Source organism: Entelurus aequoreus, linkage group LG12 (assembly GCF_033978785.1).
Source record: "Entelurus aequoreus isolate RoL-2023_Sb linkage group LG12, RoL_Eaeq_v1.1, whole genome shotgun sequence".
In the NCBI taxonomy this organism is placed as follows: Eukaryota; Metazoa; Chordata; class Actinopteri; order Syngnathiformes; family Syngnathidae; genus Entelurus; species Entelurus aequoreus.
This window is the reverse complement of record NC_084742.1, coordinates 6,096,945-6,120,691: the sequence shown is the minus strand read 5'-3', so window position 1 is coordinate 6,120,691 and position 23,747 is coordinate 6,096,945. Positions and strand designations below refer to the sequence as shown.

The following is a 23,747-nucleotide window of genomic DNA, read 5'->3' as shown; positions in this document are numbered from 1 at the left end:
CAGCACCTCTCAAGTTCCATCAGGTTGGATGAGAATCAGAATCAGAATTATAAAAACTTTATTAATCCCCGAGGCGAAATGGAGATTTTCATCACAATCCCATTCAAGAGCAGACAAACATTACAGGGAGACAGAACAGGACCGCTGACGGGTCAGCCAACTTCCGGCGCCCCTTAGCGTTAGTTTTCATTCAGCATGTCTCTGCACATTGCTGCATTTATATTTCCCTCTATCCTGACTGTCTCCCAGTTCCTGCCGCTGAAAAACATCCATCGAACTGGTGCCTGGTTTCCTCCAAACATGACGCCTGACATTCACGCCAAAGAGTTCAATCTTTGCCTTATCAGACCATGGAGTTTTGTTTCTCATGGTTGGAGACTATTTTAGGCGCCTTGTGGCCTGCTGAATGAAAACCAACGCTTCCCATCCAACCTGATGGAGCATGAGAGGTGCTGCAAAGAGAAATGGGCGAAACTGACCAAAGATAGGTGTGCCAAGCTTGTGGCATCATATTCGAAATGACTGGAGGCTGGAATTGCTGCCAAAGGTGCATCAACAAAGTATTGAGCAAAGGCTGTGAATACTTTAATAAATTAGCAACATAAAATAAAAAAAACTTTTCATATTGTCAGACTGGGGTATTATCTGTAGACATTTGATTACAAAAATTAACTCATCCGAGAGAAACTTTTGTATCCTGTTTTAAAAAGGGTTATTATATTTTTATGTACCCAATATAATATTGCGAAAATCGGTTTGAACCAAGAATTGTGTCTGTATCATATCGTCGTCAGTTGTAAGATTAACCCTAAAAACTACACATGCATGCACACGCACACACACACACACACACACACACACACACACACACACACACACACACACACACACACACACACACACACACACACACACACACACACACACACACACACACACACACACACACACACACACACACGTGCAACGGACAGGAGAATGTGCCATATGTCTGATTGTTGTATTTAATAAGAGGTCCCGAAATAATAATTTTCTGAGGAACTTTCTTTATAAGAATTAATCATACCAGTAAACAAAATGGTATGATCGCTCGCTCTGTAATACATTTATACAAGTACAAAATGCAAAGTCAAATGAAAAGTCAATTATTTGTTTTTCCCGAAAGCTTCTCCTCGCTAGGCAAGGTCAGTGGAGCCAACTTGTCCCGGCCAGCGAGGCTTAGTAAGGGACAAAGACATTGATAAGTGTTGGCCGTCCTGCTCACGAATGTGCTGTATTTGAGTTTGTTATGCAAGTAACATGAAAATATTTGATATTTAGAAAGGAGATCACAGGTGAATTCAGATCACATTTTCTGAGTTTGTCACACATTGTGCAAAAGCCATGTTAGGAAGAATAATAGAAAAATGACTTTGCAAACATCAGTCCACATGTTTGAGTCTCACTCCAGCGTAGATGGTGTCCTTGGGGCGCTTCTGTCTCCTGCTGTTGGACTGTCTCTTTTTGAAGTCCAGAGCCACGTATGGCAAAGCGTCCTCAATCTGTCGGAAAAAGACAACCAGCTGGTCAGTTTTGGGAGAATGATCAACAGTGGGAGTTCCCTCGACTTTAATGAGCTCACCTCATCATCCACATTGTTTTCTAGGACACTTGTCTGCATATTTGCTCCTGTCAGGACGATATAGAAACGTTACGTTCTGTTTATTAGCGTTAATCATTGTTCGATTGATATTGATCGTACCGTCCTGCAGAAGCTGCTGTCTTCTGGACTTTTTGCAAACAAGAGCGAGCAGGAGGTTAAAGAATATGGACAAAAGCAGAGCTGCAATCAGGCAGGGTGTCAACCAAGTGTGGGTCTGTCCTCCAACATCCAGCCTGGTCCCCTCGCCAAACACTATCTCGCCACAGGAGGCCACCGCGCAGTAGTACAACCCGGCGTCGGCAAGGGTGACATCCTTCTTGGACAGCATGTAAACGCAGCGCCGCTCGGACACTTTCGTGCACTTGCTGCTGTTCTCCGAGTGGACGTACGTCATTCCCAAACAGGAGTCCTGTGAGGCCTCTCGGAACCAGTAGACCCTGTGATGTCCGTTGCTGATTCCAGGGTGTGTGGTGCATTGTAAGGCAGCAGAACCCCCCTCAGTTGCCGAGATAGATGTTGGACGCTGGCTAACAGATAGGTGGCTTGATTCTAGAACAGACATTTTGCTGACTTTAATGGCCATTTTTCTTATTGCTACAAAGAACTGCAATTAAGATGGATTTAATTTTGCAAATTGCACACCGCATACTCATTTATTCTCTGTATTGACAAATAAAGAACAACTATTTATTAGGCCTGTCAAAAGTAACATGTTAATTCATATTAACTCACAATAAAATATTGCATTTTTCCTGTATGTACTGTACGTCGGTTAAGCACACAGTCATTTTGAATGTAGATGCTCATTTACCTTAAGCATGGATGGTTATTTGAAAAACTGCGCGGGTTGTTATATGGTTAGTGATCAGGTCAATGGGTCAGTGTAAAGATGACTGAGGAGTGTGCTAGCTGGAAAATTCCACTTCAAATTACACCCAGAAGGCACTTTAGATAAAACTATGAACATTCAAAACATGTTCCTGGATGACAAAATAAAATTGCATTTGTGTCTAAATATTGGGGTCTTTTTTAAGTTAATTCCGAATTCATTAGTGTGATTAATCTGATTTAAAAAATGTGTACTTGGACAGCACTGCTATTTTTGCATTGAAATAATCAGTCCCAAACAAGTAATCGTTTATGTGTTATGTCTTTAAAAAGAGCACATATTCTTCCAACGTAAAGATACATTTATCATTTGGTGTTCTCGCTCAGCAGAAAAATTGCCAATATTGGGGTTATTCTTCATGTGAGCGACCTTTTTTTTAAATTTTTTTAAATGAATTTCCAAAAACGTTTTATACATTAACATTTAAAAAAAAAATTAAAATAAAAGATTTAAAAAATATATTTTTTAATTGTATTTTTTATTTTACAGTGACCTAAGTGTGTGTTAAAAATGGACTTACTTCGTGATAGTAGACCGACAATAATTGCAATTAGTGGCATACACCTAATAAAATGCTATGGAACGTGAACCCTTTAAACCCGCGCGGGGACGCACATTTGATTTGATCTTAAAAGTGACTCTCATTCAATTCATGTAGTCTGATAATTACAAAAATTTAAATCAAGGTATGACGGCTGAACCCTTTTAGAGGAGAGAAGCCAATTTGTTCCTGGGGTTGCTTTTAAAATGGCCAGTCATTGAACAAAATTATTGACTTCAGTGAAATACAATTGTATTAATAATATCCTACTGAGAACCAGCATCCTTTGTGTTTTTGTGGTGAAATTATCCTCTGCATTTAACAGGGCAATTTTTTTTCTAAAATGTGTAACTCTGACAAACTAAATAGGTTAAAAACTAATGTCTACTGCAGAGGATGCAGGTTCTCAGAAAAGTATGACAGTAGTTCAAGAAATAATATACCTTTCACAAGCAAAAATATTCCATTGTCAAAGCTGGTGACGGTGAGATGAGTCTGCCCACAGTAGTACACAGCCGTGTCCGAGAGCCCCACACCAGAAATCTTTAGGTGGAAGAAGTTTGCTCCTTGGTGAGCTGTCAGTCGCTCGCTGACCAACCCCATTTTCTGATGGTTGTGGGAATTGTCCAAGTAGACATAGTAAGAGAGGATGATTTCAGGTTTGTCACCTGCAACCTGCTTGTACCAGGACAGATATGTGGCCTCTGAATCAAAGAAGCAAGGAAGGGTCACATTGTCGCCCAGGCTGGCGAAGAGGACCGTAGCATCTGAAACACAAACATGTTAAGAAAAATTAGGTCCATTTTTTCCTTGTAGGAAAAGCATTGTGCGTTATTTCGATAACTTACGAGCTCTAAAAAGAGCGACCGCGAGCACGCAGAGTTTGAACATCCCTCACTCTCGCCTTTCAGACTGTTTTTGGCCCAAATGGCATTGTCACGAAACGGGGTCAAAGAAAAAAACACACTCCTCCTCTAATGGAAAAAAACGATCTTTGCGTCAAATATGTGAAGATTTGTGTCGAGCAGTGCTTTGTGCTTTAAAAGTTAACTCTCAAGTCATCTTGCATGCTCCCCCCAAACATTTGAATCATTTTCCGTGATTATTTCTTTGTGCACCAGCATTGCCAAGGCTGTTAACCTCTTCTTTGCTTCCATTGTATTTTTTTGCAACAGTCAAACATTAGCAATTAGTTAGCATCATTAGCTGGGTCTGTTTTTGTCATCTTAACAACTATTTGAAATGATATACTGTATACTCCCACTAGTTTCATACTGTGAAAAGCAGCAGCTTTGGAAAAATAAAGAAAAAACATATTTTCAAACCTGCCGAACTGACTTCAGAGTTTAAGTCTAGCAACAGAGTAAACTGAGTTTAGGCTAGAGGCAGAAAACTCCAGGAAATGTTTTTCTAGGTGCAAGCAGGGCCCCAAAAGTAGCATATTCTCTGAAGGGAAGTTTGCTGTGTCTCAAACCTGATCTATTCAACTGAAAGATTATTATGGCCACTTTCCCTCTGTTCCTTGGCTTCCTGGTGAACTGTCGTGGTCAAAGTCATCTGTTTGCGAGCGCTTTGGCCCCGGCCCGAGCAGGGTAGTGACCTCCGCAGCTCCAACCGGGCGTCGGCACACAGAAAAATGTAGAAGAGAGGATCAAGCAGCGCGTTGAGGCTGGTCATCCCATAGCACAGTCGGTAGAACAGGAAGATGGAGCGCTCCAGGGCGCACGGCTCGTCAGCCTGCAGCAGCGAGGCAAATCTGTAGCCGCCCACCAGGTGGTAGGGTCCGAACACGGCAATGAAGTTGACTGTGATCACCACCAGGATGCCCACAATTTTGTGGCGCTCGTGGGCCGACAATGAGGGAGAGCGGCGAAGGGTCACTCCGATGTGGGCTGAGGTGTAGCTGAAAGATGAAGGATGAAATGACTTTTACATCCAACATTTAATGTAATAATTATGCAAAACAAAACACAAACTCTTGTTAGAGGAAAGAAGGAACTCATTAAGTCTTGGTTAGAATCGGAAGAGATCCAGGAATAGACCAAAACTAGATCTGACCAATCTAAGACTATGAGCATGAACTGATGAAGTCTGCTCAGATGAGAGGCGAGTTTTGTCTTTTAAGACAAATTAAACAGTCCAGTTGCGATTGATTGAATGCCCTGAGAATACGAACTAATGAAAGAGGAACATCCATAGACAGATTTCTTGACACAAAGAGTGCATTTTAAGCAGTGTGGTAATGCAGCAACCTATCATATTTCTGTGATCTGCATCTTAACTCACCCAAGTATGGTGCACGGCAACAGGAATCCCAGAGCCACAGTGGTGATTTTGAAGTGGGCGTATTTGGGGCTGACTGGATACTGCTCCAAACACAGCAATCGATCCGGGTCGAAAACAGACGGCAGAAGTCCAAACAGGCAGAACAGAAAGGTGAGCATCCACACCGCCACGCCTGACACCGCGGCTACCTTGATCGTCCTCACCCTGCGGCTGCTTATTGGGAACACGATGGCCAGGCAGCGGTCCAGCGCTATCAGGCACAGGAACATGACGCTGGCGTAGACATTGACGTAGAACACGTAGCCTACCAGCTCGCAAGGAAGTGGGCCGTAGGGCCAGCGGTGGCCGCCCTGAAGGTACAGGATCCACAAGGGCAGGGTGAGCAACTGCAGAAGGTCGGACAGCAGCAAGTTGAGGATGTAGACTCGCTGGCAGCCTCCGTTACCTGTGCGACCCAGGTGGTAGAGTCCCCACAGGGACAGCAGGTTGCTGGGCAGGCCCAAGGAGAAGACTAGGCCATAGATGCAAGTCAGGCCGAAGACGTCTGTGTCCAAGGGAAGGCCGCAGCTGTCATTGGACATGTCTCTGCTGGACAAACGCCTTCACATGTGAGTTCCTTATGTCATTTTCCTTTCTAGTTGGGTTCCAACTCGCAAATCAGCACAGAGCAGGTGGCCATCACGTGAACAACAATCCACTCCAGTTTAAACTTGCTCACCTCAGGATGCGGCTCGCTCTCAATCTCACTGTTGCTGCTACGACCTGCGCTCAGCAAGTGCTGGGAACACGGCGTCTGGACCAACTTTTGTCCATTCTTTGATCGTTTCCTACCACAGGAAGTCAACGTTTTCAGCCTTAAGGGCAACATCCTGAGGCAGGAGAACGCCTATCGTGCACAGAACTAAAACACACACTCTCTTTCAGCAAACCGGGAGACGTGGTGATCAGGCTCGCTTCATGCATGGCTATCACTTATGTCCTTTAGTTATTGGCATTTGACACATGGACATCTTTAATAAATGTATGCATCAGCAAGCACGTACACAAGCACCTGCCTTTTTGCCCTGCATAAGAAATGTGGCCTTTTTTCTGGAGCCCAATTTTTTTGTTCATTTTGGAACAAAAATCATCTGATGGGAAATATATTGGAGTTCTTATGAGAATTCCTCCACAACTGCTCGATGGTGCTCATAAACCTCCAATGCCCTCTTCTCCCTCGTGTGTGCTGCAACCTACGGCATGTTTCCTCTGACACACAGCATTAGACAGAAAAGTAATAAGGTTTGTAAAATCGTGACTTTGTTTGGTACAAAATTAACCAAAACAGTAGTGCTGCTGAAAAAAACCAAAATGGAAAAACAACTCAAAGCGTTGTGCAGTCGTTTACTGATATTTGTCATGTTTAGAGAAGGGAGAGAGAGCATACCTGACAAGACCTGCTCAGTGGCCTTAGATGTGCTCTGTGGCCTTGTGAGACCTGCTCAGTGGCGTTGTGGGTAGAGTGTCCACCCTGAGACTGGAAGGTTGTGAGTTCAAACCCATACCAAAGACTAATAAAATGGGACCCATTGCCTCCCTGCTTGGCACTCAGCATCAAGGATGGAATTGGGGGTTAAATCACCAACATGATTCCGAGCGCGGCCACCGCTGGTTTCATTTCCGTTACAAATGGCTGTTAAGTCGGTAAAAAAACCCAACAACGATGTCATGACTCAGCTGGGGCAAATTATACAGGGATCCCAGACGTGCGCTATTTAGCGGAATTCCGCCATTCTTTTAGCCAAAGTGATATATTTTTTAGATTTATGTATAACACCGCTAACTCAACGCTCTCCGGCACATATTGGTTAGCTGACTGCTTAGAGCTAACCACGCTAGCAGGTCGAGTACAGACTGCGAGTGCAGCTAACTGACTTGTTCAGGCTTTCTGGCGCACCTTAGAGCCAAAGGTAACCAGCCACGCTAGTAGGCCTAGTGCAGCCTAAAGATAGGAGGTGAACCATTTGTGAACAATACTAGTGCAGCCCAGGTGTTTCAGTCATTTTAAAAGAATGAGGTGATCTATTGTATCAAAGGCAGCGCTAAGATCCAGTAGAACCAATACTGACCGTTTTTGAGAGTCACTCAACCTGAAATCGTTCACAATCTTTAAAAAGGCCGTCTCTGTACTGTGGTTCACCCTAAAACCAGACTGAAACTGAAACTTCTCCAAAATATTGCAAAGAGTTGTTTAAAAACAAGTTTTTCTAAAATGTTACTCAAAAATGGTAAGTTTGATACAGGTCTGTAATTATTCTAATTGTCAGCATCCAAATTGCTCTTCTTTGTCAGGGGCCTCACCACCGCTTTTTAAAAAATCTCCTCCCTCAAAGAATCATATGATATTTAAAAAAAAAAATGGTTGTAATTTAATCTAAAAGACATGTAGTGGGGTTTATTGTAGAAAAAACCCTGTCAAGCACCTCAGCATTAACCAGGACAAAACTGTCCAGCGTTTCCTCAGGTAAAAACAGACACTCAGGTGGATTAAAAGCAGTGTGTCACATCTGACGGTGTTTATTTTTTTCTCTGAAGTGGTCTGCAAACTGCTCACAAAGGGAGTCTGTAGGTGTGCCAGGTATATTATTAAAATCAGGGTTAAACAAATGGTTAATTGTTGCGAAAAGGACCCTGGGGTTATTCTAATTGTTTTCAAATACTGTGGAGAAAATAGTGTTTCTTGCGTTGTTAACCGCCGTGTTGTATATTTTTTTCTGTTCACGTAATATTTGATGATTAATCATTAGTTTACTCTTCCTCCGTTTCCTCTGCTATGCTGCAATTTTAATTTTTTTGACTTCCTCATCATTTCTCCATAAAAGCATGGATTTTAAAATTACCTTTGTTGATTTTAGAGGAGCAACAGCGTCAAGGCTGGATTTGAGGTTTTGATTAAAATTGTCAACAATAAAATCACAGGGTGCAGGTAAAACTATCGGAGGATAATTATTAAAAACTCTAATAAAATTTGCAGCCACTTCAGAAGTTTGATAGCGCTTCATCACAATTCGCACTGAGGTCTCTCACTGGATAAAAGCTGTGGTATTAAAAAACACACAGTAGTGGTCAGACACAACCTAGTCGACAACAGAGGACACACCGATGGACAGACCGTAAATAATGACCAAATCCAGAGTTTGTCCTCTGTTGTGAGTTGGCTGTCTGACATGAAATCTAACATATTTAAAAATTCACTGGAAACAGGGTTTAAAACCTCATCAGTGTGTAGATTAAAATCCCCAGCTAAAATGATCATATTATATGTTGAAAGAATGATTGATAAAAACTCAGAAAAATCAATCAATCAATCAATCAATGTTTATTTATATAGCCCTATATCACAAGTGTCTCAAAGGGCTGTAAAAATTATTTATAAAAGCAAAAACTTTCTTTGGTGGTCTATAAACAGCGACGCACAAAACTGGGGGGGGGTACTAAAACAATAGCATGACATTCAAAAGTGGTATAGTGATCAAATAAAATCAGTTTTAATGTTAGGGAATGCATGGCTTTTGATGCTGTGCCACCTCCCTTCCTACCACTTCTGACTGTAAAAAGCAAAGTTAAAATTGGATGGAGAGGTGCATCTGTAACCAGCCATACCTCAGTTAAAAGCTAATTTGTGGTCTAAAATCAAATCATAATAATAAAAGACTTATTGACCAGAGAACAAATATTTAAAAGTGCCATGTTAATAGTGTATTAGTGACTGTTGTGTGAATGTGATCTGTATTGTTCTGTGTTAGTGATGATGGTCGGAATAAATGAATGATTTGTGGAAAAATGAGGTCCAAGTCCAGTGTTGTGTATATTGCAGTTAAAATAAAACCATAGGGGCTAGGACCAGGGGGACATCAGGATATAGAGGCATGCTGCACGTCGTATGCCAGGTTGGCAGATAAGAGGTCTTATTGTAATTTGCATTTCTTTTAACTCACTTTTATGTCCCTTACTATTTTATTCCGTTCTTCTACAGCATCCATTGTAACCATTTACACAAATGAGACAATGATACAATTGATCAACTTCCAGCTACTTAATGTGACGATCTGTCACATCTCATGTAACTTGCTTGTCATATTTCTTTAGTTTTGTGTTTATTTCTTGGTCAGCGCTCTTATTTAAGTTCCACTTCCCGCATGTCTCCCTGAGCGCTCGTTCTCTCACCTGTCCCTAATTAGCAGCCTGGCACACCTGAATGCAGTCGCCAATCAGGCTGCTATTTATGCCTGCCTCGCCCTCCAGCTCGAGGCTAGATCTATTTTACTGACTTTTAGCGCATGCATATCTGCTCCTCCTGTGTTGAGTATAATGAAAGACTTGTCTTACTTGTACGTCGTCCTCCTGTCTCCTGCATCTTGGGGTCACAAGTACCGCAGCCATTCAAGTCCCTGACACAATAGCTTCTTTCCAGAAGGGATTGAGGACAGTGAGACGTAGAAGAGCTAATAAAGGAAAACATAGATGCAGAGGATGAGACAGAAGAGCCAGCAGAGAAAGCACTTGAGATGATTTCAATTTCTAATTTTTGGTCATTAAGAAAAGCATTAGGAGGCCACAGTGTAGGGAAATCTGCTGGAGGTGAGGACATCATTCTAAAACAGGCCAAGTCGGTGTTAAAAAGGCCAACATTTTTTCAAACGCATCTTGCCACTGAAGTCTCACTTTTGGCATTCCCACATGTTCAGGCTTTCTGGTGCACCTTAGAGCCAAAGGTAGCCACGCTAGTAGGCCTAGTGCAGCCTAAAGATAGCAGGTGAACCATTGCGCCACTGCGCATTGCCAGCAGTCACATTAGAGCAGTGGTTCTCAAACTTGGCTCTCAAAGTACCACCATAATGACCAACATTAAAGTATGGTAGCGTACAGGGCCCAAGTATTGATTAAAAACAGTACAGAAGTTTTATTTAACAAGTATATTTAATATTTTGGCCACTATAACATTACACACAGCTTGAACAGTAACACTGTGTCTGAATATTGGAAAATAAAATACTGTACTTTAATCAAGTGATTCTTTGGCGTACCACTAGATTGAGCCCGCGTACCACTAGTGGTACACGTACCACAGTTTGAGAATTCCTGCATTAGAGAAAGGGAATGGAAATTTGAACTTCACCTGTAAGTATGAAACGAGAAGAAACTGAAATATTTGACAAATCAGACTAATTTAGTGCTTGGAAACATGCTGAGTGTAAAAAGTGACATGACATCAGATAAAGCTGCATAAATCTTTAATGATTACTTTCAAACTAGTAAAAAGAACATGTGCTGTCATCTTTGTCAGTAGAAATGTTCAAGTTCCAGCCTACACGGCGTGGCGAAGTTGGGAGAGTGGCCGTGCCAGCAATCTGAGGGTTACTGGTTCAATCCCCACCTTCTACCATCCTAGTCACGTACGTTGTGTCCTTGAGCAAGACCCTTCACCCTTGCTCCTGATGGGACTAGTTAGCGCCGTGCATGGCAGCTCCCGCCATCAGTGTGTGAATGTGTGTGTGTGAATGTGGAAATAGTGTCAAAGAGCTTTGAGTTCCTTAAAAAAAGGTAGAAAAGCGCTATACAAGTACAACCCATTTATCATTTACAAGAATTCCACATCCGACTAGAAAAAACATGCCTCAGTGAATTGTATATGATTTTTGTTTTGCACGCACACACAATCTACGGTTGGAGTTAAAAAAACATTAATAAATAGCTACTAAATGAATCAAAAGTTACTCACAAGTTATCCAATACTTGAGGAGTTTTTTCACAAAATACCTACTCATACTCAAGTAATTATTTTGATGACGTTTTACTTTTACTTGAGTCATATTATTCTTAAGTAACGGTCGTCCTACTTGAGTACAATTTTTGGGTACTCTTGTTTTAAGTTGAAATATTGAAAGTCTAGTGAGGAATATTATTATTATTATTATACACATTCGTCATTCATTATGTTCCTTGTGATTTTATCCATCAAAAATTGATAACAGGGCTGCATTGTGTTATTGGTGTTAGCATGTTGGTCGCACAGTCAGGAGTTTGAGGATTTCTATGTGTGGAGTTTGCATGTGTCAGTTTTCTCTGGGTGCCTTTAAACATCCTCTTTTATCAGGTCATTGTATTCTCCAGGCTTTGAATCAATAGCAGCTATCCAATTCTAGTATTTTTAAGGCCCCTTCTACTCTAAGCCGACTAAGGTTATCCAGGGTAAATCACACCTAACCTTATCCGTGTCCACACACAACAATGCCATCGTTTAAGACCCCCTCCCCTCCGTCCGCCGGCGCAACGCGACCTAGTACGCATGCGCGGAAAATGCACACGTCATAGTCATCTCCAGTGTTGCTTTGTGTGCAACTTCTTAAATTAAATTTAACTTATCTGAACAATATCCAGTGTTATGGTATTTCAATTAACTGGAATCCAGTGCGCTGTGGGGCCCTATTGTAGTGAATCACACCTGAGCTATCATAAATTAATAAAATCTTTAATGGACATGTGAAAGTAAACGATGTGATAAAGAACATTTTACATAAATCAATCTAGATATCTGGTCAGAACACCCCTCACTTTTTTGCCTTCACCTTCATTGTCCATTCGTTTTTGGTGACTTTATATACCCTGGACTTAGACGTTGAATCCGCGACATACATGGCGGACAATAACTGATACAGTCTGTTTTGCCAGTCCAAATGCATTCGCCATTTTCCGTAGTCTTCCCTTGTCGGCCAGGTAATACAAAGCACACGCTACCTTTTTTATCACATCCACGGGAGCCCGCATTCTCGTTGTCTCTCCTTCAACAAATGGACAAAGTTTTTAGGTAAGTAGAATCACAGCTGACCTGGACATTTGAAAGTTCTCTTGCCGTCAGAGAAGTGTTGTATCCGAAATAGCTGTAATCACACGTTTCCTTCCAGCAGCCAGCCCTACTCTTGTAGTCGTCAGAGAGTGAGGTTTACCAACCTACATCTAGCACAGCCGGACTGGCTGGCCCCCACATAGAAACGTACTGACGGTAAATAGTGACATGACGTCAGACAAAGCAGCACAAATCTTCAAAGATTACTTTCAAACTGTCAGGACTTGGTCTTTGACGAGGTTTGCTCTCCCGTGGTGCAAAAGAAATGGAACGGACGTGGCGTGCAGGTAAAGACATATTTAATTATTACTATAAACTCAAACAAAAGGTACAAACAAAAGGCGCTCACAGCGGAGGTAAAAAACTTGACTAGAAAAACAAAGGGCGCGCACAATGGCGGAGAACTATGAACATTAAACAAACAAAAACTTACGTGACAAGAGATGAAACAAGAACTAACGTGACAAGGAACTGTGGACATGGCATGAATGGGTGATGTCGCCAGCACGAACAACCGAAACAGAAAAGCCTATATAGTGACATGATAAGTGAAAACAGGTGCGTGACTAACTGTGAAAACGTGAGACAGGTGTGTGTGAGTCCAAACGTGGAACAGGTGAAACTAATGGTTGCTATGGTGACAAACAAAACCAGGAAGTGAAACCAGGAACTAAGGAAGTGTCCAAAAAACAAAACAGCACATGGCCAAACAAAAACATGAACACAGACATGACAGAACCCCCCCCCTTACGGACAGATCCCAGATGTCCAAAAACAAAAAACAGGGTCAAGAGTCATGGGAGGGGGGGAGGGGGACATGGCGGTGGATCGCCAGACCAGGTGTCCCCGAATCCACCGGGGCAGAGTCAGGTGGCGACGGCGGGTAGACCGCCGCTGAACCTGACGAGGTGGGCGACCTGGGAATGGCCACATTCGTGGCAGACGAGGAGGTCGGCGCACCTGGCGTGGCGGACGCCCATGGAATGGCCACATCCTTGGCCGACGAGGAGGTGGGCGCGTTGTCGTGGCAGGCGGCGAAGCTTGGCGTGGTGCGTCAGGCGGCGAAGCTTGGCGTGGCGGGTCTTGACGAGGGTCTTGGTCTTGGCGTGGGTCTGGGTCTTGGTCTTGGACTTGGTCTTGGACTTGGCGTGGTTGGTCTTGGTCTTGGACTTGGCGTGGTTGGTCTTGGTCTCTTGGCGGTTCTTGGTCACTTGGCGGTTCTTGGTCACTTGGCGGTTCTTGGTCACTTGGCGGTTCTTGGTCACTTGGCGGTTCTTGGTCTTGGCTTTGGTCTTGGCGTGGGTCAGCCACGGGCGGCGCTTGGCGGCGTGGGGCAGCCACGGGCGGCGCTTGGCGTCGTGGGGCAGCCACTGGCGGCGCTTGGCGTCGTGGGGCAGCCACTGGCGGCGCTTGGCGTGGAGCAGGTACTGGCGGCGCTTGGCGTGGAGCAGGTACTGGCGGCGCTTGGCGTGGAGCAGGTACTGGCGGCGCTTGGCGTGGAGCAGGTACTGGTGGCGCTTGGCGTGGAGCAGGTACTGGTGGCGCTTGGCGTGGAGCAGGTACTGGTGGCGCTTGGCGTGGAGCTGGGCGTGGAGCAGGTGGATCTTGGCATGGTCGAAAAACAGGTGGTGGGGGTCGTGCTGGAGGCTGTGGCTTGGCGTGACGAAAGACTGGTGGTGGGGGTCGTGCTGGTGGCTGTGGCTTGGCAGGTCGAAAGACAGGTGGTTGTGGTCGTGCTGGAGGCTGTGGCTTGGCGTGACGAAAGACTGGTGGTGGGGGTCGTGCTGGTGGCTGTGGCTTGGCAGGTCGAAAGACAGGTGGTGGTGGTCGTGCTGGAGGCTGTGGCTTGGCGTGACGATGCTGACCCACCCCACCTGAACAATTCCCAGCCCTAGCCCCCCCCTCAAGGAGCGGATCCCAGACGCGCTCCCCGCGGTCTGGAACCGTCTTTTGGGGTGGGCGGAGGGGGTTCAGGAGGAGGGCAGAATCCTCCCCTCTAAATTGTCCAAAAGGTCTTTCGTTCCCCCCCACCTGGGCTTTTGTGGGTGAAAAAAAAATTTCTGACTTGGGCGTGGCATGAGTCCTGGGGGGCGGGGCATGAAAATTGGGTGACTGTGATTGACAGGATCTGATTTCTAAAAACATGTCTTGGTAATATTTAATCATGGATTTAGAGTCTTTGGTTGGATGTGGCTGACAAGAAAAAGAGTTCAGGGGAAAAAAATCCATGACGTCACCCACTGGCAGCGGCGTGACGTCGTCCTGGGGAAGCCGGGCTGGCTGCAGCTCGTTTCCGCCCGGAGGGGGAGGAGCTTGCGGGAACGATGCGTCCTTTCCAATGCTTGTGGAAGCCCTCCCTGACGTCCTTCGTTGGGAGCGGCGCTTCCGGGACTGCGGTGACGCAGCGCCATCCTCGGACCAAAGGGAGCTGATCGGCACCAGTTTGCCGGTCGGACCCCACATGAGATCCCTGCGCTCCATGGGGGAATGGCGGAGTGTCTCGGCTTCCATGGCGCGCAGGACCTCCCACGTTACGTCGTCAAAATTGTCCCATTTTTTTGCGGGAGAGCTCTCGTGCTGGCGACATCTGTCAGGACTTGGTCTTTGACGAGGTTTGCTCTCCCGTGGTGCAAAAGAAATGGAACGGACGTGGCGTGCAGGTAAAGACATATTTAATTATTACTATAAACTCAAACAAAAGGTACAAACAAAAGGCGCTCACAGCGGAGGTAAAAAACTTGACTAGAAAAACAAAGGGCGCGCACAATGGCGGAGAACTATGAACATTAAACAAACAAAAACTTACGTGACAAGAGATGAAACAAGAACTAACGTGACAAGGAACTGTGGACATGGCATGAATGTGTGATGTCGCCAGCACGAACAACCGAAACAGAAAAGCCTATATAGTGACATGATAAGTGAAAACAGGTGCGTGACTAACTGTGAAAACGTGAGACAGGTGTGTGTGAGTCCAAACGTGGAACAGGTGAAACTAATGGTTGCTATGGTGACAAACAAAACCAGGAAGTGAAACCAGGAACTAAGGAAGTGTCCAAAAAACAAAACAGCACATGGCCAAACAAAAACATGAACACAGACATGACACAAACTAGTAAAAAGAACATTTTTGAATCATGTGCTGTCAATTGTGTCAGTAGAAATGTTTCCACTTCCAACGAGAAAAAACATGCTGCAGTAAATTGCATAAGATTTTTGTTTTGTACGCATACACACACACACACACACACACACGCACGCACGCACGCACGCACGCACGCACACACACACACACACACACACACACACACACACACACACACACACACACACACACACACACACACACACACACACACACACACACACACACACACACACACACACACACTAGTCAAATAACCATTAAAAATTAGCCACTAAATAAATCAGAAGTTACAAGTTACTCAGTATTTGAGTAGTTTTTTCACAGAGTACTTACTCTTACTCAAGTAACTGTTTTGATGACTTAATTTTACTTGAGTCATATTATTGTATACTAACTGTACTCTTACTTATTACTCTTACTTGAGTACAATTTTTGGGTACTCTACCCACCTCTGTTGTACTGTAACTGAAAGTTGTTTTGTTGTGGCTTTACAGTGTTGCGTTATGGCATTTGCATTTGTTGAGATTTTTGCAATCGTGTTGTGACTTAAAGTTGTTTTGCTGTAACCATACTTGCCAACCTTCAGACCTCCAAATTCGGGAGATTTGGGGGGTTGGGGTGGGCGTGGTCGGGGGGGAGGGGGGGTTAATGGAGGAGGTGTATATTTATAGCTAGAATTCACTGAAATTCAAGTATTTCTTATATATATATATATATATATCAGTGGCGTGCGGTGAGGTTAATGTCTGGTGAGGCACGACTGCATCATCACAGTCAGATTTACAAACATATGAATCTGCAGTGCAGGTGTACCTAATGTTGTGTCCCTGCGGTCGTTCGCGGCTCCTGCAGCGCGAGCATTGTTGTTTTTACACTTTTTGGCTTCTTTTTAAGTGACTTTTTTTGGGTGGATTCAGTCTTGCACATGGAGGGTTTGGGTGTGGGCTTTGGTTGGTGTGGCCGCGGCGCTCCCGTCGGGCGGTGCATTCTGCGGCGGAGGAGCTTGGCACCAGGAGGCGGGGTTATGAGACGAGCCTCACACAGTGTGTCTTCGCAGCAGAGTTTTATGATCGCTCAGCACAAGAAATACGTTACACACATACAGTTGTTGACAAAATACACTGTACATTATATACCTCAGCTAACTAAACTATGGAAATGTATAATATAATTCATATAGCAATACGCTCTCACTTCACAGCAAGCCAGCAGTTAGCCGAGTCATTGCGCACAATCCATGTTGAGGCACAAATCAGTGACGTGCCTCAACTGGCTGCTGATCACCGCACCGTCTCTTCTCAGTATTTGAACGGCAAATGTGAAAATAAAAATACAAATAATCTAAAACTGGTGAAGTTAAATGGAAAATAACTTTAGTATAATCACTGGATACATATAACAATTTAATTATTTTTTTTTTCTTTTTACTTTTTTTTTTCTTTCCATGATGGCAGGTGAGGCCGTGCCTCCCCTGCCTCTAGTGACGGCACGCCACTGATATATATATATATAAATAAAATAAATGCTTGCCTTTCAGTGAATTCTAGCTATATATATATATATATGTATTTTATTATATATATATTCATATAAATAAAATAAATACTTGAATTTCAGTGTTCATTTATTTACATATATACACACACAACACTCCTCTCTACTCATTGTTATATTTCAAAGTGCAATGCTTTGCAGCCAGTAGCACAGCCATTGAAGGAGCGTAGGTATGGGCAGTGTAATATTCTGGGTTGGAGTCAATAACCAAGCGAGGTAACGAAATTACGTCTCTTTATTTCATACTTCAGAACCGACTCCCACACTTGCCGTCAGGGTGCGCAATACAACGTAAACTGTTGGCCAACCAAAAAGTAACCACAGAACACTATACGGTATAGTGTTCTGTGGTTACTTTTTGGTTGGCCAAGCGGACGTGACGACAGGCTGTCCTCACTCAGGTCCGCACAGACCTGGAGGGGGCATGCCTTAAGTCCGGCTGGAAATCGGGAGAAAATCGGGAGAATGGTTGTCCCGGGAGATTTTTGGGAGAGGCACTGAAATTCGGGAGTCTCCCGGAAAATTCGGGAGGGTTGGCAAATATGGCTGTAATGTTTGCATTTGTTGTGACCCTTCTCTGCCACCGGACACACGGGATGAACGCTACCTGATTTTTCTGACCGCAGTCACATCGGATACATACCGGATTTATATCCACATAAGAAAGATGTTTGGGTCGGATTAAAAAAAATGCGAATTGACTTTGACTGTGAACATAACCTCTTAGTAACTGTTATGAACTTTACTTAGGGACCTCAGGAAAGGAACATACAATTGAAATTGTTTCATGGGAAGAATAACTGCATGGAGACAATGGCTAAAAGGAAGTGTTTTTTACCACGTGGTGTAAAAGGGAGAGCTTGTTTGTGTCCAGTCATTCATTCATATCCAATCACCCCCTTGAAAGTGCAGCCAGTCTGAGTTATCGACAAACTCCAACATGATGACTCACTAACACTCTCACCACACACACCAAAGACCTTGACCTGTCCGTCTTCTGTACCAATGTGCAGTAGATTTTGAGCAAAATGCTCAATTTGCACTTACTGACAACGACATCAATAAACAAAAACGGGTGCTCAGGTTTACTAGACACATAACTAATTATTCTGATTTAATCTTCCTCCTCAACCTTCGGCAGCAGAAAGTCTTACAGATGAAGACGGAGGTCCATACAAAGGCTATGATGACAGCAGCCAAGACAAGAAGCACGTCCAGGCAAAGGTAGGAGTACCAGGCCAGGCTGTATGATTCCGGCTGCAAATGGGGTGCTCCTTGGTGCCTGAGGACGTACTCGATCCAAAAGATGGCCACGTCCAATGGAGACACGAGGTTGTCGTGGTGGAGACGAGAGAGTCGGCGTATGTTGTCGCGGTATGACGGAGTTTCCAAAATGTCTTTAAGAGCCTCAAGGAAGCTTTCCTGGGTGAGCGATTTAGCCTCCAGCACCCGAGCAGCCCCGCGTACCTTCAGCCGGAGGACGTTATCAAACTGGTCAAAGAGCAGCGGCAGACCTACAACCGGAACCCCGTGGTAAATGGCCTCATACATGCCATTGGTGCCCCCGTGGGCAACAAACGCCCGTGTTTTGGAGTGCCCCAGAAGATCGTTCTGAGGCAGCCAGTCCACCAACAGAGTGTTGTTCCCCAAGGATGAAGGCTTTTCTCCCTTGATCCTCCAGATCACCTTTTGAGGCAGCTGAGCAAACGCAGCCGCGATAGCTTCAGTGACCTCTCGAGGCAGAGCAGAGACCAGTGTTCCCAAGGACATGACCACCACCCCGTGTTCCCCGGAGCTCTGCATGAAGGCCTCCAAATCGGTAGGGAGGGACCGGGCTTTTTTGCACTGGAACCCCCCGATGTAGACTACGTTAGGCATTGTTGGGCGAGGAAATTCAAAGACGAAATTGGACCTCACCAGCCAGATATCTGCCGCACGTTCTAATTGCAGCAAGTCTGTTCCAGGTGGGAAGTGCCTCTGGAAGACATCCGAGTACTTTGGGTTTATGTAAAAGTACAACTCAATAACACTATAAATGTAATGCAGCATATTCTTCAGCCTTCCCTGAAAATCCATCTGGTCATGTAGTTCACTTCCGGACACAGGGACAAAGGAGAGTGGGGAAGGGGACGTAACAAAGTGGCTCTCTCCATTATTAATCCAGCGTACGTTGAAGACCATAGGCAATTTGAGGTAATTCCCCAGGAGCACCCCCACTGTCAGGCCTGGGTCGGTCAACATGAGATCAAACTTGGCATCCTGAAGCTTCCTTACAAAAACCAGATCATCCAACATCTTGCCGACGGCCGCGGCGAGAAGACCGTGGCCCACTGACAGCATTTTTGTGATAATGCGCTGCTGGCAAAACGTCCTCAGGAAGTCGGTGGACTTGCGGCACTCGATAACGTCTACAAGGATCCTATTGTAATAGTTCTTTTTGGTGCTGTCCTCCAACATGGGCATGGTGATGGACGTGTAGAAGGAGGCGTTGGTGGGAATGTACCAGCTGTGGGGGGAGTGCAGCACGGTGAGGAGGTGGCCTCGGGAGTGCAGCTCCTTGAGGATCACCTCCATGTTGATCCAGTGGCTCCCGTCCACCGGCACCACCAGGATCCTGCTGCAGCCAGCAGGCCCGGGGGACAGGAAGCCGAGAAGTGCAAGGAGCACTGGAAAGATGTTGGACATTTCCTGGCAGCAAACATAAGACTCATCTTGAACGTGTTGACATTTACACCGCTGAGTCATTAAATACACATTTGAACAATAAAACAGTTACACTTCAAACAAACTCAAATTATCCTAAAAAGAGACAACTTTTCCTATTTCAAGCAAAAACGTGTTGTTAATAACATAGTAAGCAAAATTTGCTTAGCTGGAATTCCTAAAACTACAATATTTTTCTTGTGATTTTAAGAACATATGAAATCTAGAAATCAGCTCTAAGTTTAAGCAAGTTGTTCTTATCACATAGCAAGATTTAAGTAAAATGTCATTAATACAAAGTAAGATTAAGTCACATGTTCCTATTAGATTCATAAATTGAGATAAAATATACTTTTATGAGGCTAGATTTAAGCAAAATCTTATAACATATTCTAGATTTAGGATTATTCTTCTCTATTGGTCTGTGTTCTTAACACTGCAAGTTTTTCCAATGTTATCCTTCTTTTAAGCAGAAATATAATGATTCATATTCCATGTAAAAAGGAGATCAACTCTAAAAAAACAGACACCTCATCTATAATTAATTCACTTTTCTCTCTTTTTTTTTTATGATACGCCGAGAGGCAAATGAAAAACCAGCTGTGGGCCGAAAACGGCCATATTTTGGACAGCCCTGCACTCGGTCACAGTGTGGTCCTCATTATTCATTTATTTATTTTTCCTTAAAATAAATGTTATAGATATACAGTAGAGATCGGTAGGTCGTGAGTACAAACCCCGGCCGAGTCATACCAAAGACTATAAAAATGGGACCCATTACCTCTCTGCTTGGCACTCAGCATCAAGGGTTGGAATTGGGGGTTAAATCACCAAAAATGATTCCCGGGCGCGGCCAACACTGGTGCTCACTGCTCCCCTCACCTCCCAGGGGGTGATCAAGGGTGATGGGTCAAATGCAGAGGGTAATTTCACCACACCTAGAGTGTGTGTGACAATCATTGGTACTTTAACTTATATTTTCTATGTGTGAATGTGTTCTTAAATTTAGAAAGTTAGGGAACCGGTTTTATTCTTAATTAATGACAAATATTCTTAATATATTGTGGAAGAATGATCAAAATCAGGTTTTCTAATTATTTCCAAAAATCTGGATATATACTTTCCCAACATAAGATAATTTTTTTTGTTTAAAAAATAAGATATTTTTTCTCCTGAGGAAACAAACTGATGCTTAACATGGGACTTTTTTGCTTTCTTGAAATGTGTTTATTGCAGCATATTTATTTTACATGACTCATTTTTCGCATTACTTTGAACACCTGACGACAAACATTACACAACATCAGGTCAATTTTTGAATGCTGTTTGTTGGTCTGCATATTGTTTCCCTTTTTCTTGTATTGACTTTGTGCTCTTGACATGCCCTGAGGGATTCTTCCGAGATTAGATAATGCGCAATTGAATGAATCAATAAAAAGGAACAACACAGTCATTTATGGTGCAATATGTTCAAATCTCACCTCAGTTGGGTTTGTTGTATCAAAATCCACAAGTTGGCCTCCTGAGGTCCTGCAAGATGTATTCTATGTAACACCAAACGGGTGCATAAATGTCACACAGCGCCTGATCTGCAGGGTCAAAGTCCACATTGGCGGGTTATCAGTTTAGCAACCTTAACTGTTGTGGGTGCAGTAGGTGTTAGCACCATCTTTTTACTCAAGTTACGCAACACGTCTGGAATCACTTAAAATTCTTCCCTCAAAACAGACTTGGGGTCTCTTTTGTTGCCATGGTGACCTCAGATGAACCTGCCTGCATACCTGAAAAGACACTTTTGTGCATTAGTCTGTTCTGTTAGCATTGCGCAAGCTGTAGGTGGCGCCCTTGAGAAAATGAAGTCTGAGGGTGTCTTTCTTGATCTTGTGTTGTGTCATCATATGAAAGTGTTTGTGAAAACATACATTGCATAAAGCTGATAATAGTCGTAAATATATTCCATTTATAGCGACGAAGCAGACAAAACGTGGGATGTCGTGTCAAAGAATTGCCCAGAAAACAACAATATCAATAATAATAATAATAATGACATTTCCTTACACCTTTTCAAGGTCGGTCTGGAAGCCAACAAGCTCCCGGGACGCTCGCCGCTTCACAGGCGCTTCCTTCCTGCAATTGTCCCCGGCCTCATGATCGTGGCTCATTTACAATCCCCACGTAGTCCTCCGACACCCGCCGACGGTCAATTGTTTTCCAGGCATGAGTCACTTTTTATGACACAATGATTTTGCTGGTATTTCACACGATGCTGTTTTTACGCATCCCCCCCGGCGACTCCCCTCCAGAGACAGCTCTGGAAAGTTCCATCCATGCCGTGGAACTTTAAGTCATGGCGAATATGGACACATAGGCCCACTCTAATGACATCCAATGCAACATCTTCATCGCAAATTAGGTTCTATCACCATAGCAGGAGCAGTTTAGGAGAGAATATTTGTGAATGAACGGGATTGGCCAAAGTAGGACAAACATACACTACCATTCAAAAGTTTGGGGTCACATTGAAATGTCCTTATTTTTGAAAGAAAAGCACTGTACTTTTCAATGAAGATAACTTTAAACTAGTCTTAACTTTAAAGAAATACACTCTATACATTGCTAATGTGGTAAACGACTATTCTAGCTGCAAATGTCTGGTTTTTGGTGCAATATCTACATAGGTGTATAGAGGCCCATTTCCAGCAACTATCACTCCAGTGTTCTAATGGTACAATGTGTTTGCTCATTGGCTCAGAAGGCTAATTGATGATTAGAAAACCCTTGTGCAATCATGTTCACACATCTGAAAACAGTTTAGCTTGTTACAGAAGCTACAAAACTGACCTTCCTTTGAGCAGATTGAGTTTCTGGAGCATCACATTTGTGGGGTCAATTAAACGCTCAAAATGGCCAGAAAAAGAGAACTTTCATCTGAAACTCGACAGTCTATTCTTGTTCTTAGAAATAAAGGCTATTCCACAAAATTGTTTGGGTGACCCCAAACTTTTGAACGGTAGTGTATGTGTACTCTACCAACTGAAGGCTGAATACATTCATCATGTTGATATTTACTTGGGATTTATAATTGTAGAAAAAAGGTTAAAACTGATCCAATGTAGACATGCATGCAAATATGTTGTCCAATATAAAACAGTCTTGATCTCAGCTCTGTGTTAAAGGTGTCCCATTTTAAAAAAAATAATATAAATAATATAAACATGTCATGGGGCAGCACGGTGGAACATGGGTTAGTGCATGTGCCTCACAATACGAAGGTCCTGAGTAGTCCTGAGTTCAATCCCGGGCTCGGGATCTTTCTGTGTGGAGTTTGCATGTTCTCCCCGTGACTGCGTGGGTTCCCTCCGGGTACTGCGGCTTCCTCCCACCTCCAAAGACATGCACCTGGGGATAGGTTGATTGGCAACACTAAATTGGCCCTAGTGTGTGAATGTGAGTGTGAATGTTGTCTGTCTATCTGTGTTGACCCTGTGATGATGTCCAGGGTGTACCCCGCCTTCCGCCCGAATGCAGCTGAGATAGGCTCCAGCACCCCCCGTGACCCCAAAAGGGACAAGCGGTAGAAAATGGATGGATGGATGGATAGACATGTCATGACCGCTATCATTAGTTTCTCGTATTTTGTATTATTTCCTGTCTAGCGCTCTTATTTTTTATTCTACTTTCTGTTTGCCTCCTTTTACCACCACTCCTCTGGTCTGAGCGCTGGCTCCCTCACCTGTCCCTGATTTGCAATCAGGAAACACTCGTCCCAGGTTGCCAATCAGGATGCTTCTTATGCCAGCCCTGTTCTTTTTATTTTGCTTTGTTTGCTTTGCTCTTCACGCACATTTTACTCTTAGTGCCTTTCCCAGCATCACATCTTGTTTTTTGTGTGTTGCCTGCGTTTTTACGAATAAAATTGCCTTCTTTCATGCGCCTGCATCCTGAGGTCGTGACATAAACCAGACATAGCAATCATGACATATAAAGATATACAATATTATGTCCCAGCCCAAGTAGAAAAGTGCAAATGTTTTAATGGTTAGTTTATTTGGTATATATGAGCCCAGTACAGTTTTGAACTTTTCTTGGCAGATCAAG

The 23,747-nt window shown here is 43.8% G+C and overlaps 4 protein-coding genes across 6 annotated transcripts in view; all 4 read right to left on the bottom strand.

Annotated features, from left to right (window-relative positions):
- Nucleotides 1-905: 905 nt before the first annotated feature.
- LOC133661386 (uncharacterized) lies at nt 906-12,453 on the bottom strand. 2 transcript variants are annotated; one of them, XM_062064551.1, is made up of 6 exons: nt 12,227-12,453; nt 9,727-9,842; nt 3,516-3,839; nt 1,742-2,191; nt 1,622-1,668; nt 906-1,541 (listed from the first exon to the last, which is right to left on the bottom strand). In XM_062064551.1, exons 1-6 carry the CDS (start codon nt 12,232-12,234, stop codon nt 1,422-1,424), a joined length of 1,065 nt encoding a protein of 354 aa, XP_061920535.1. In that variant the 5' UTR covers nt 12,235-12,453; the 3' UTR covers nt 906-1,421. The 2 variants fall into 2 exon arrangements, with proteins under 2 accessions (XP_061920535.1, XP_061920536.1); XM_062064552.1 differs by lacking the exons at nt 9,727-9,842; nt 12,227-12,453 and adding an exon at nt 3,921-4,515.
- On the bottom strand, nt 4,530-6,154 carry LOC133661387 (G-protein coupled receptor 4-like). Of its 2 annotated transcripts, none has more exons than XM_062064554.1 (3): nt 5,562-6,154; nt 5,359-5,438; nt 4,530-4,975 (listed from the first exon to the last, which is right to left on the bottom strand). In XM_062064554.1, exons 1-3 carry the CDS (start codon nt 5,937-5,939, stop codon nt 4,552-4,554), a joined length of 882 nt encoding a protein of 293 aa, XP_061920538.1. In that variant the 5' UTR covers nt 5,940-6,154; the 3' UTR covers nt 4,530-4,551. The 2 variants fall into 2 exon arrangements, with proteins under 2 accessions (XP_061920538.1, XP_061920537.1); XM_062064553.1 differs by having other exon boundaries at nt 5,359-5,943; nt 6,077-6,099.
- A 4,816-nt stretch (nt 12,454-17,269) lies between the features above and the next one.
- On the bottom strand, nt 17,270-21,236 carry LOC133661385 (UDP-glucuronosyltransferase 2B31-like). The gene is made up of 2 exons (XM_062064550.1): nt 21,131-21,236; nt 17,270-19,634 (listed from the first exon to the last, which is right to left on the bottom strand). The coding sequence occupies exon 2, from the start codon at nt 19,629-19,631 to the stop codon at nt 18,051-18,053; it is 1,581 nt and encodes a 526-aa protein (XP_061920534.1). The 5' UTR covers nt 19,632-19,634; nt 21,131-21,236; the 3' UTR covers nt 17,270-18,050.
- Nucleotides 21,237-23,665: 2,429 nt separating this feature from the next.
- The window catches only part of LOC133662652 (cornifelin homolog A-like), a 6,488-nt gene continuing 6,406 nt past the window's right edge, over nt 23,666-23,747 (bottom strand). Inside the window, exon 3 of the mRNA XM_062066766.1 lies at nt 23,666-23,747. This exon is cut by the window's right edge and continues 1,621 nt beyond it. The gene's annotated coding sequence lies outside the window, so the exon portion shown is untranslated.

Coding starts and splice junctions, on each gene's coding strand:
- LOC133661387 (XM_062064553.1), bottom strand. CDS start 5,939: ATGTCCAATGACAGCTGCGGCCTTCCCTTGGACACAGACGTCTTCGGC. Junction 4,976..5,358: donor TTGCCGTGCACCATACTTGG/GTGAGTTAAGAT, acceptor TTCATCTTTCAG/CTACACCTCAGCCCACATCG.
- LOC133661386 (XM_062064551.1), bottom strand. Junction 3,840..9,726: donor GACAGGAGGACGACGTACAA/GTAAGACAAGTC, acceptor TTTGTGTTTCAG/ATGCTACGGTCCTCTTCGCC. Junction 1,669..1,741: donor ACAGCAGCTTCTGCAGGACG/GTACGATCAATA, acceptor TCGTCCTGACAG/GAGCAAATATGCAGACAAGT.
- LOC133661385 (XM_062064550.1), bottom strand. CDS start 19,631: ATGTCCAACATCTTTCCAGTGCTCCTTGCACTTCTCGGCTTCCTGTCC.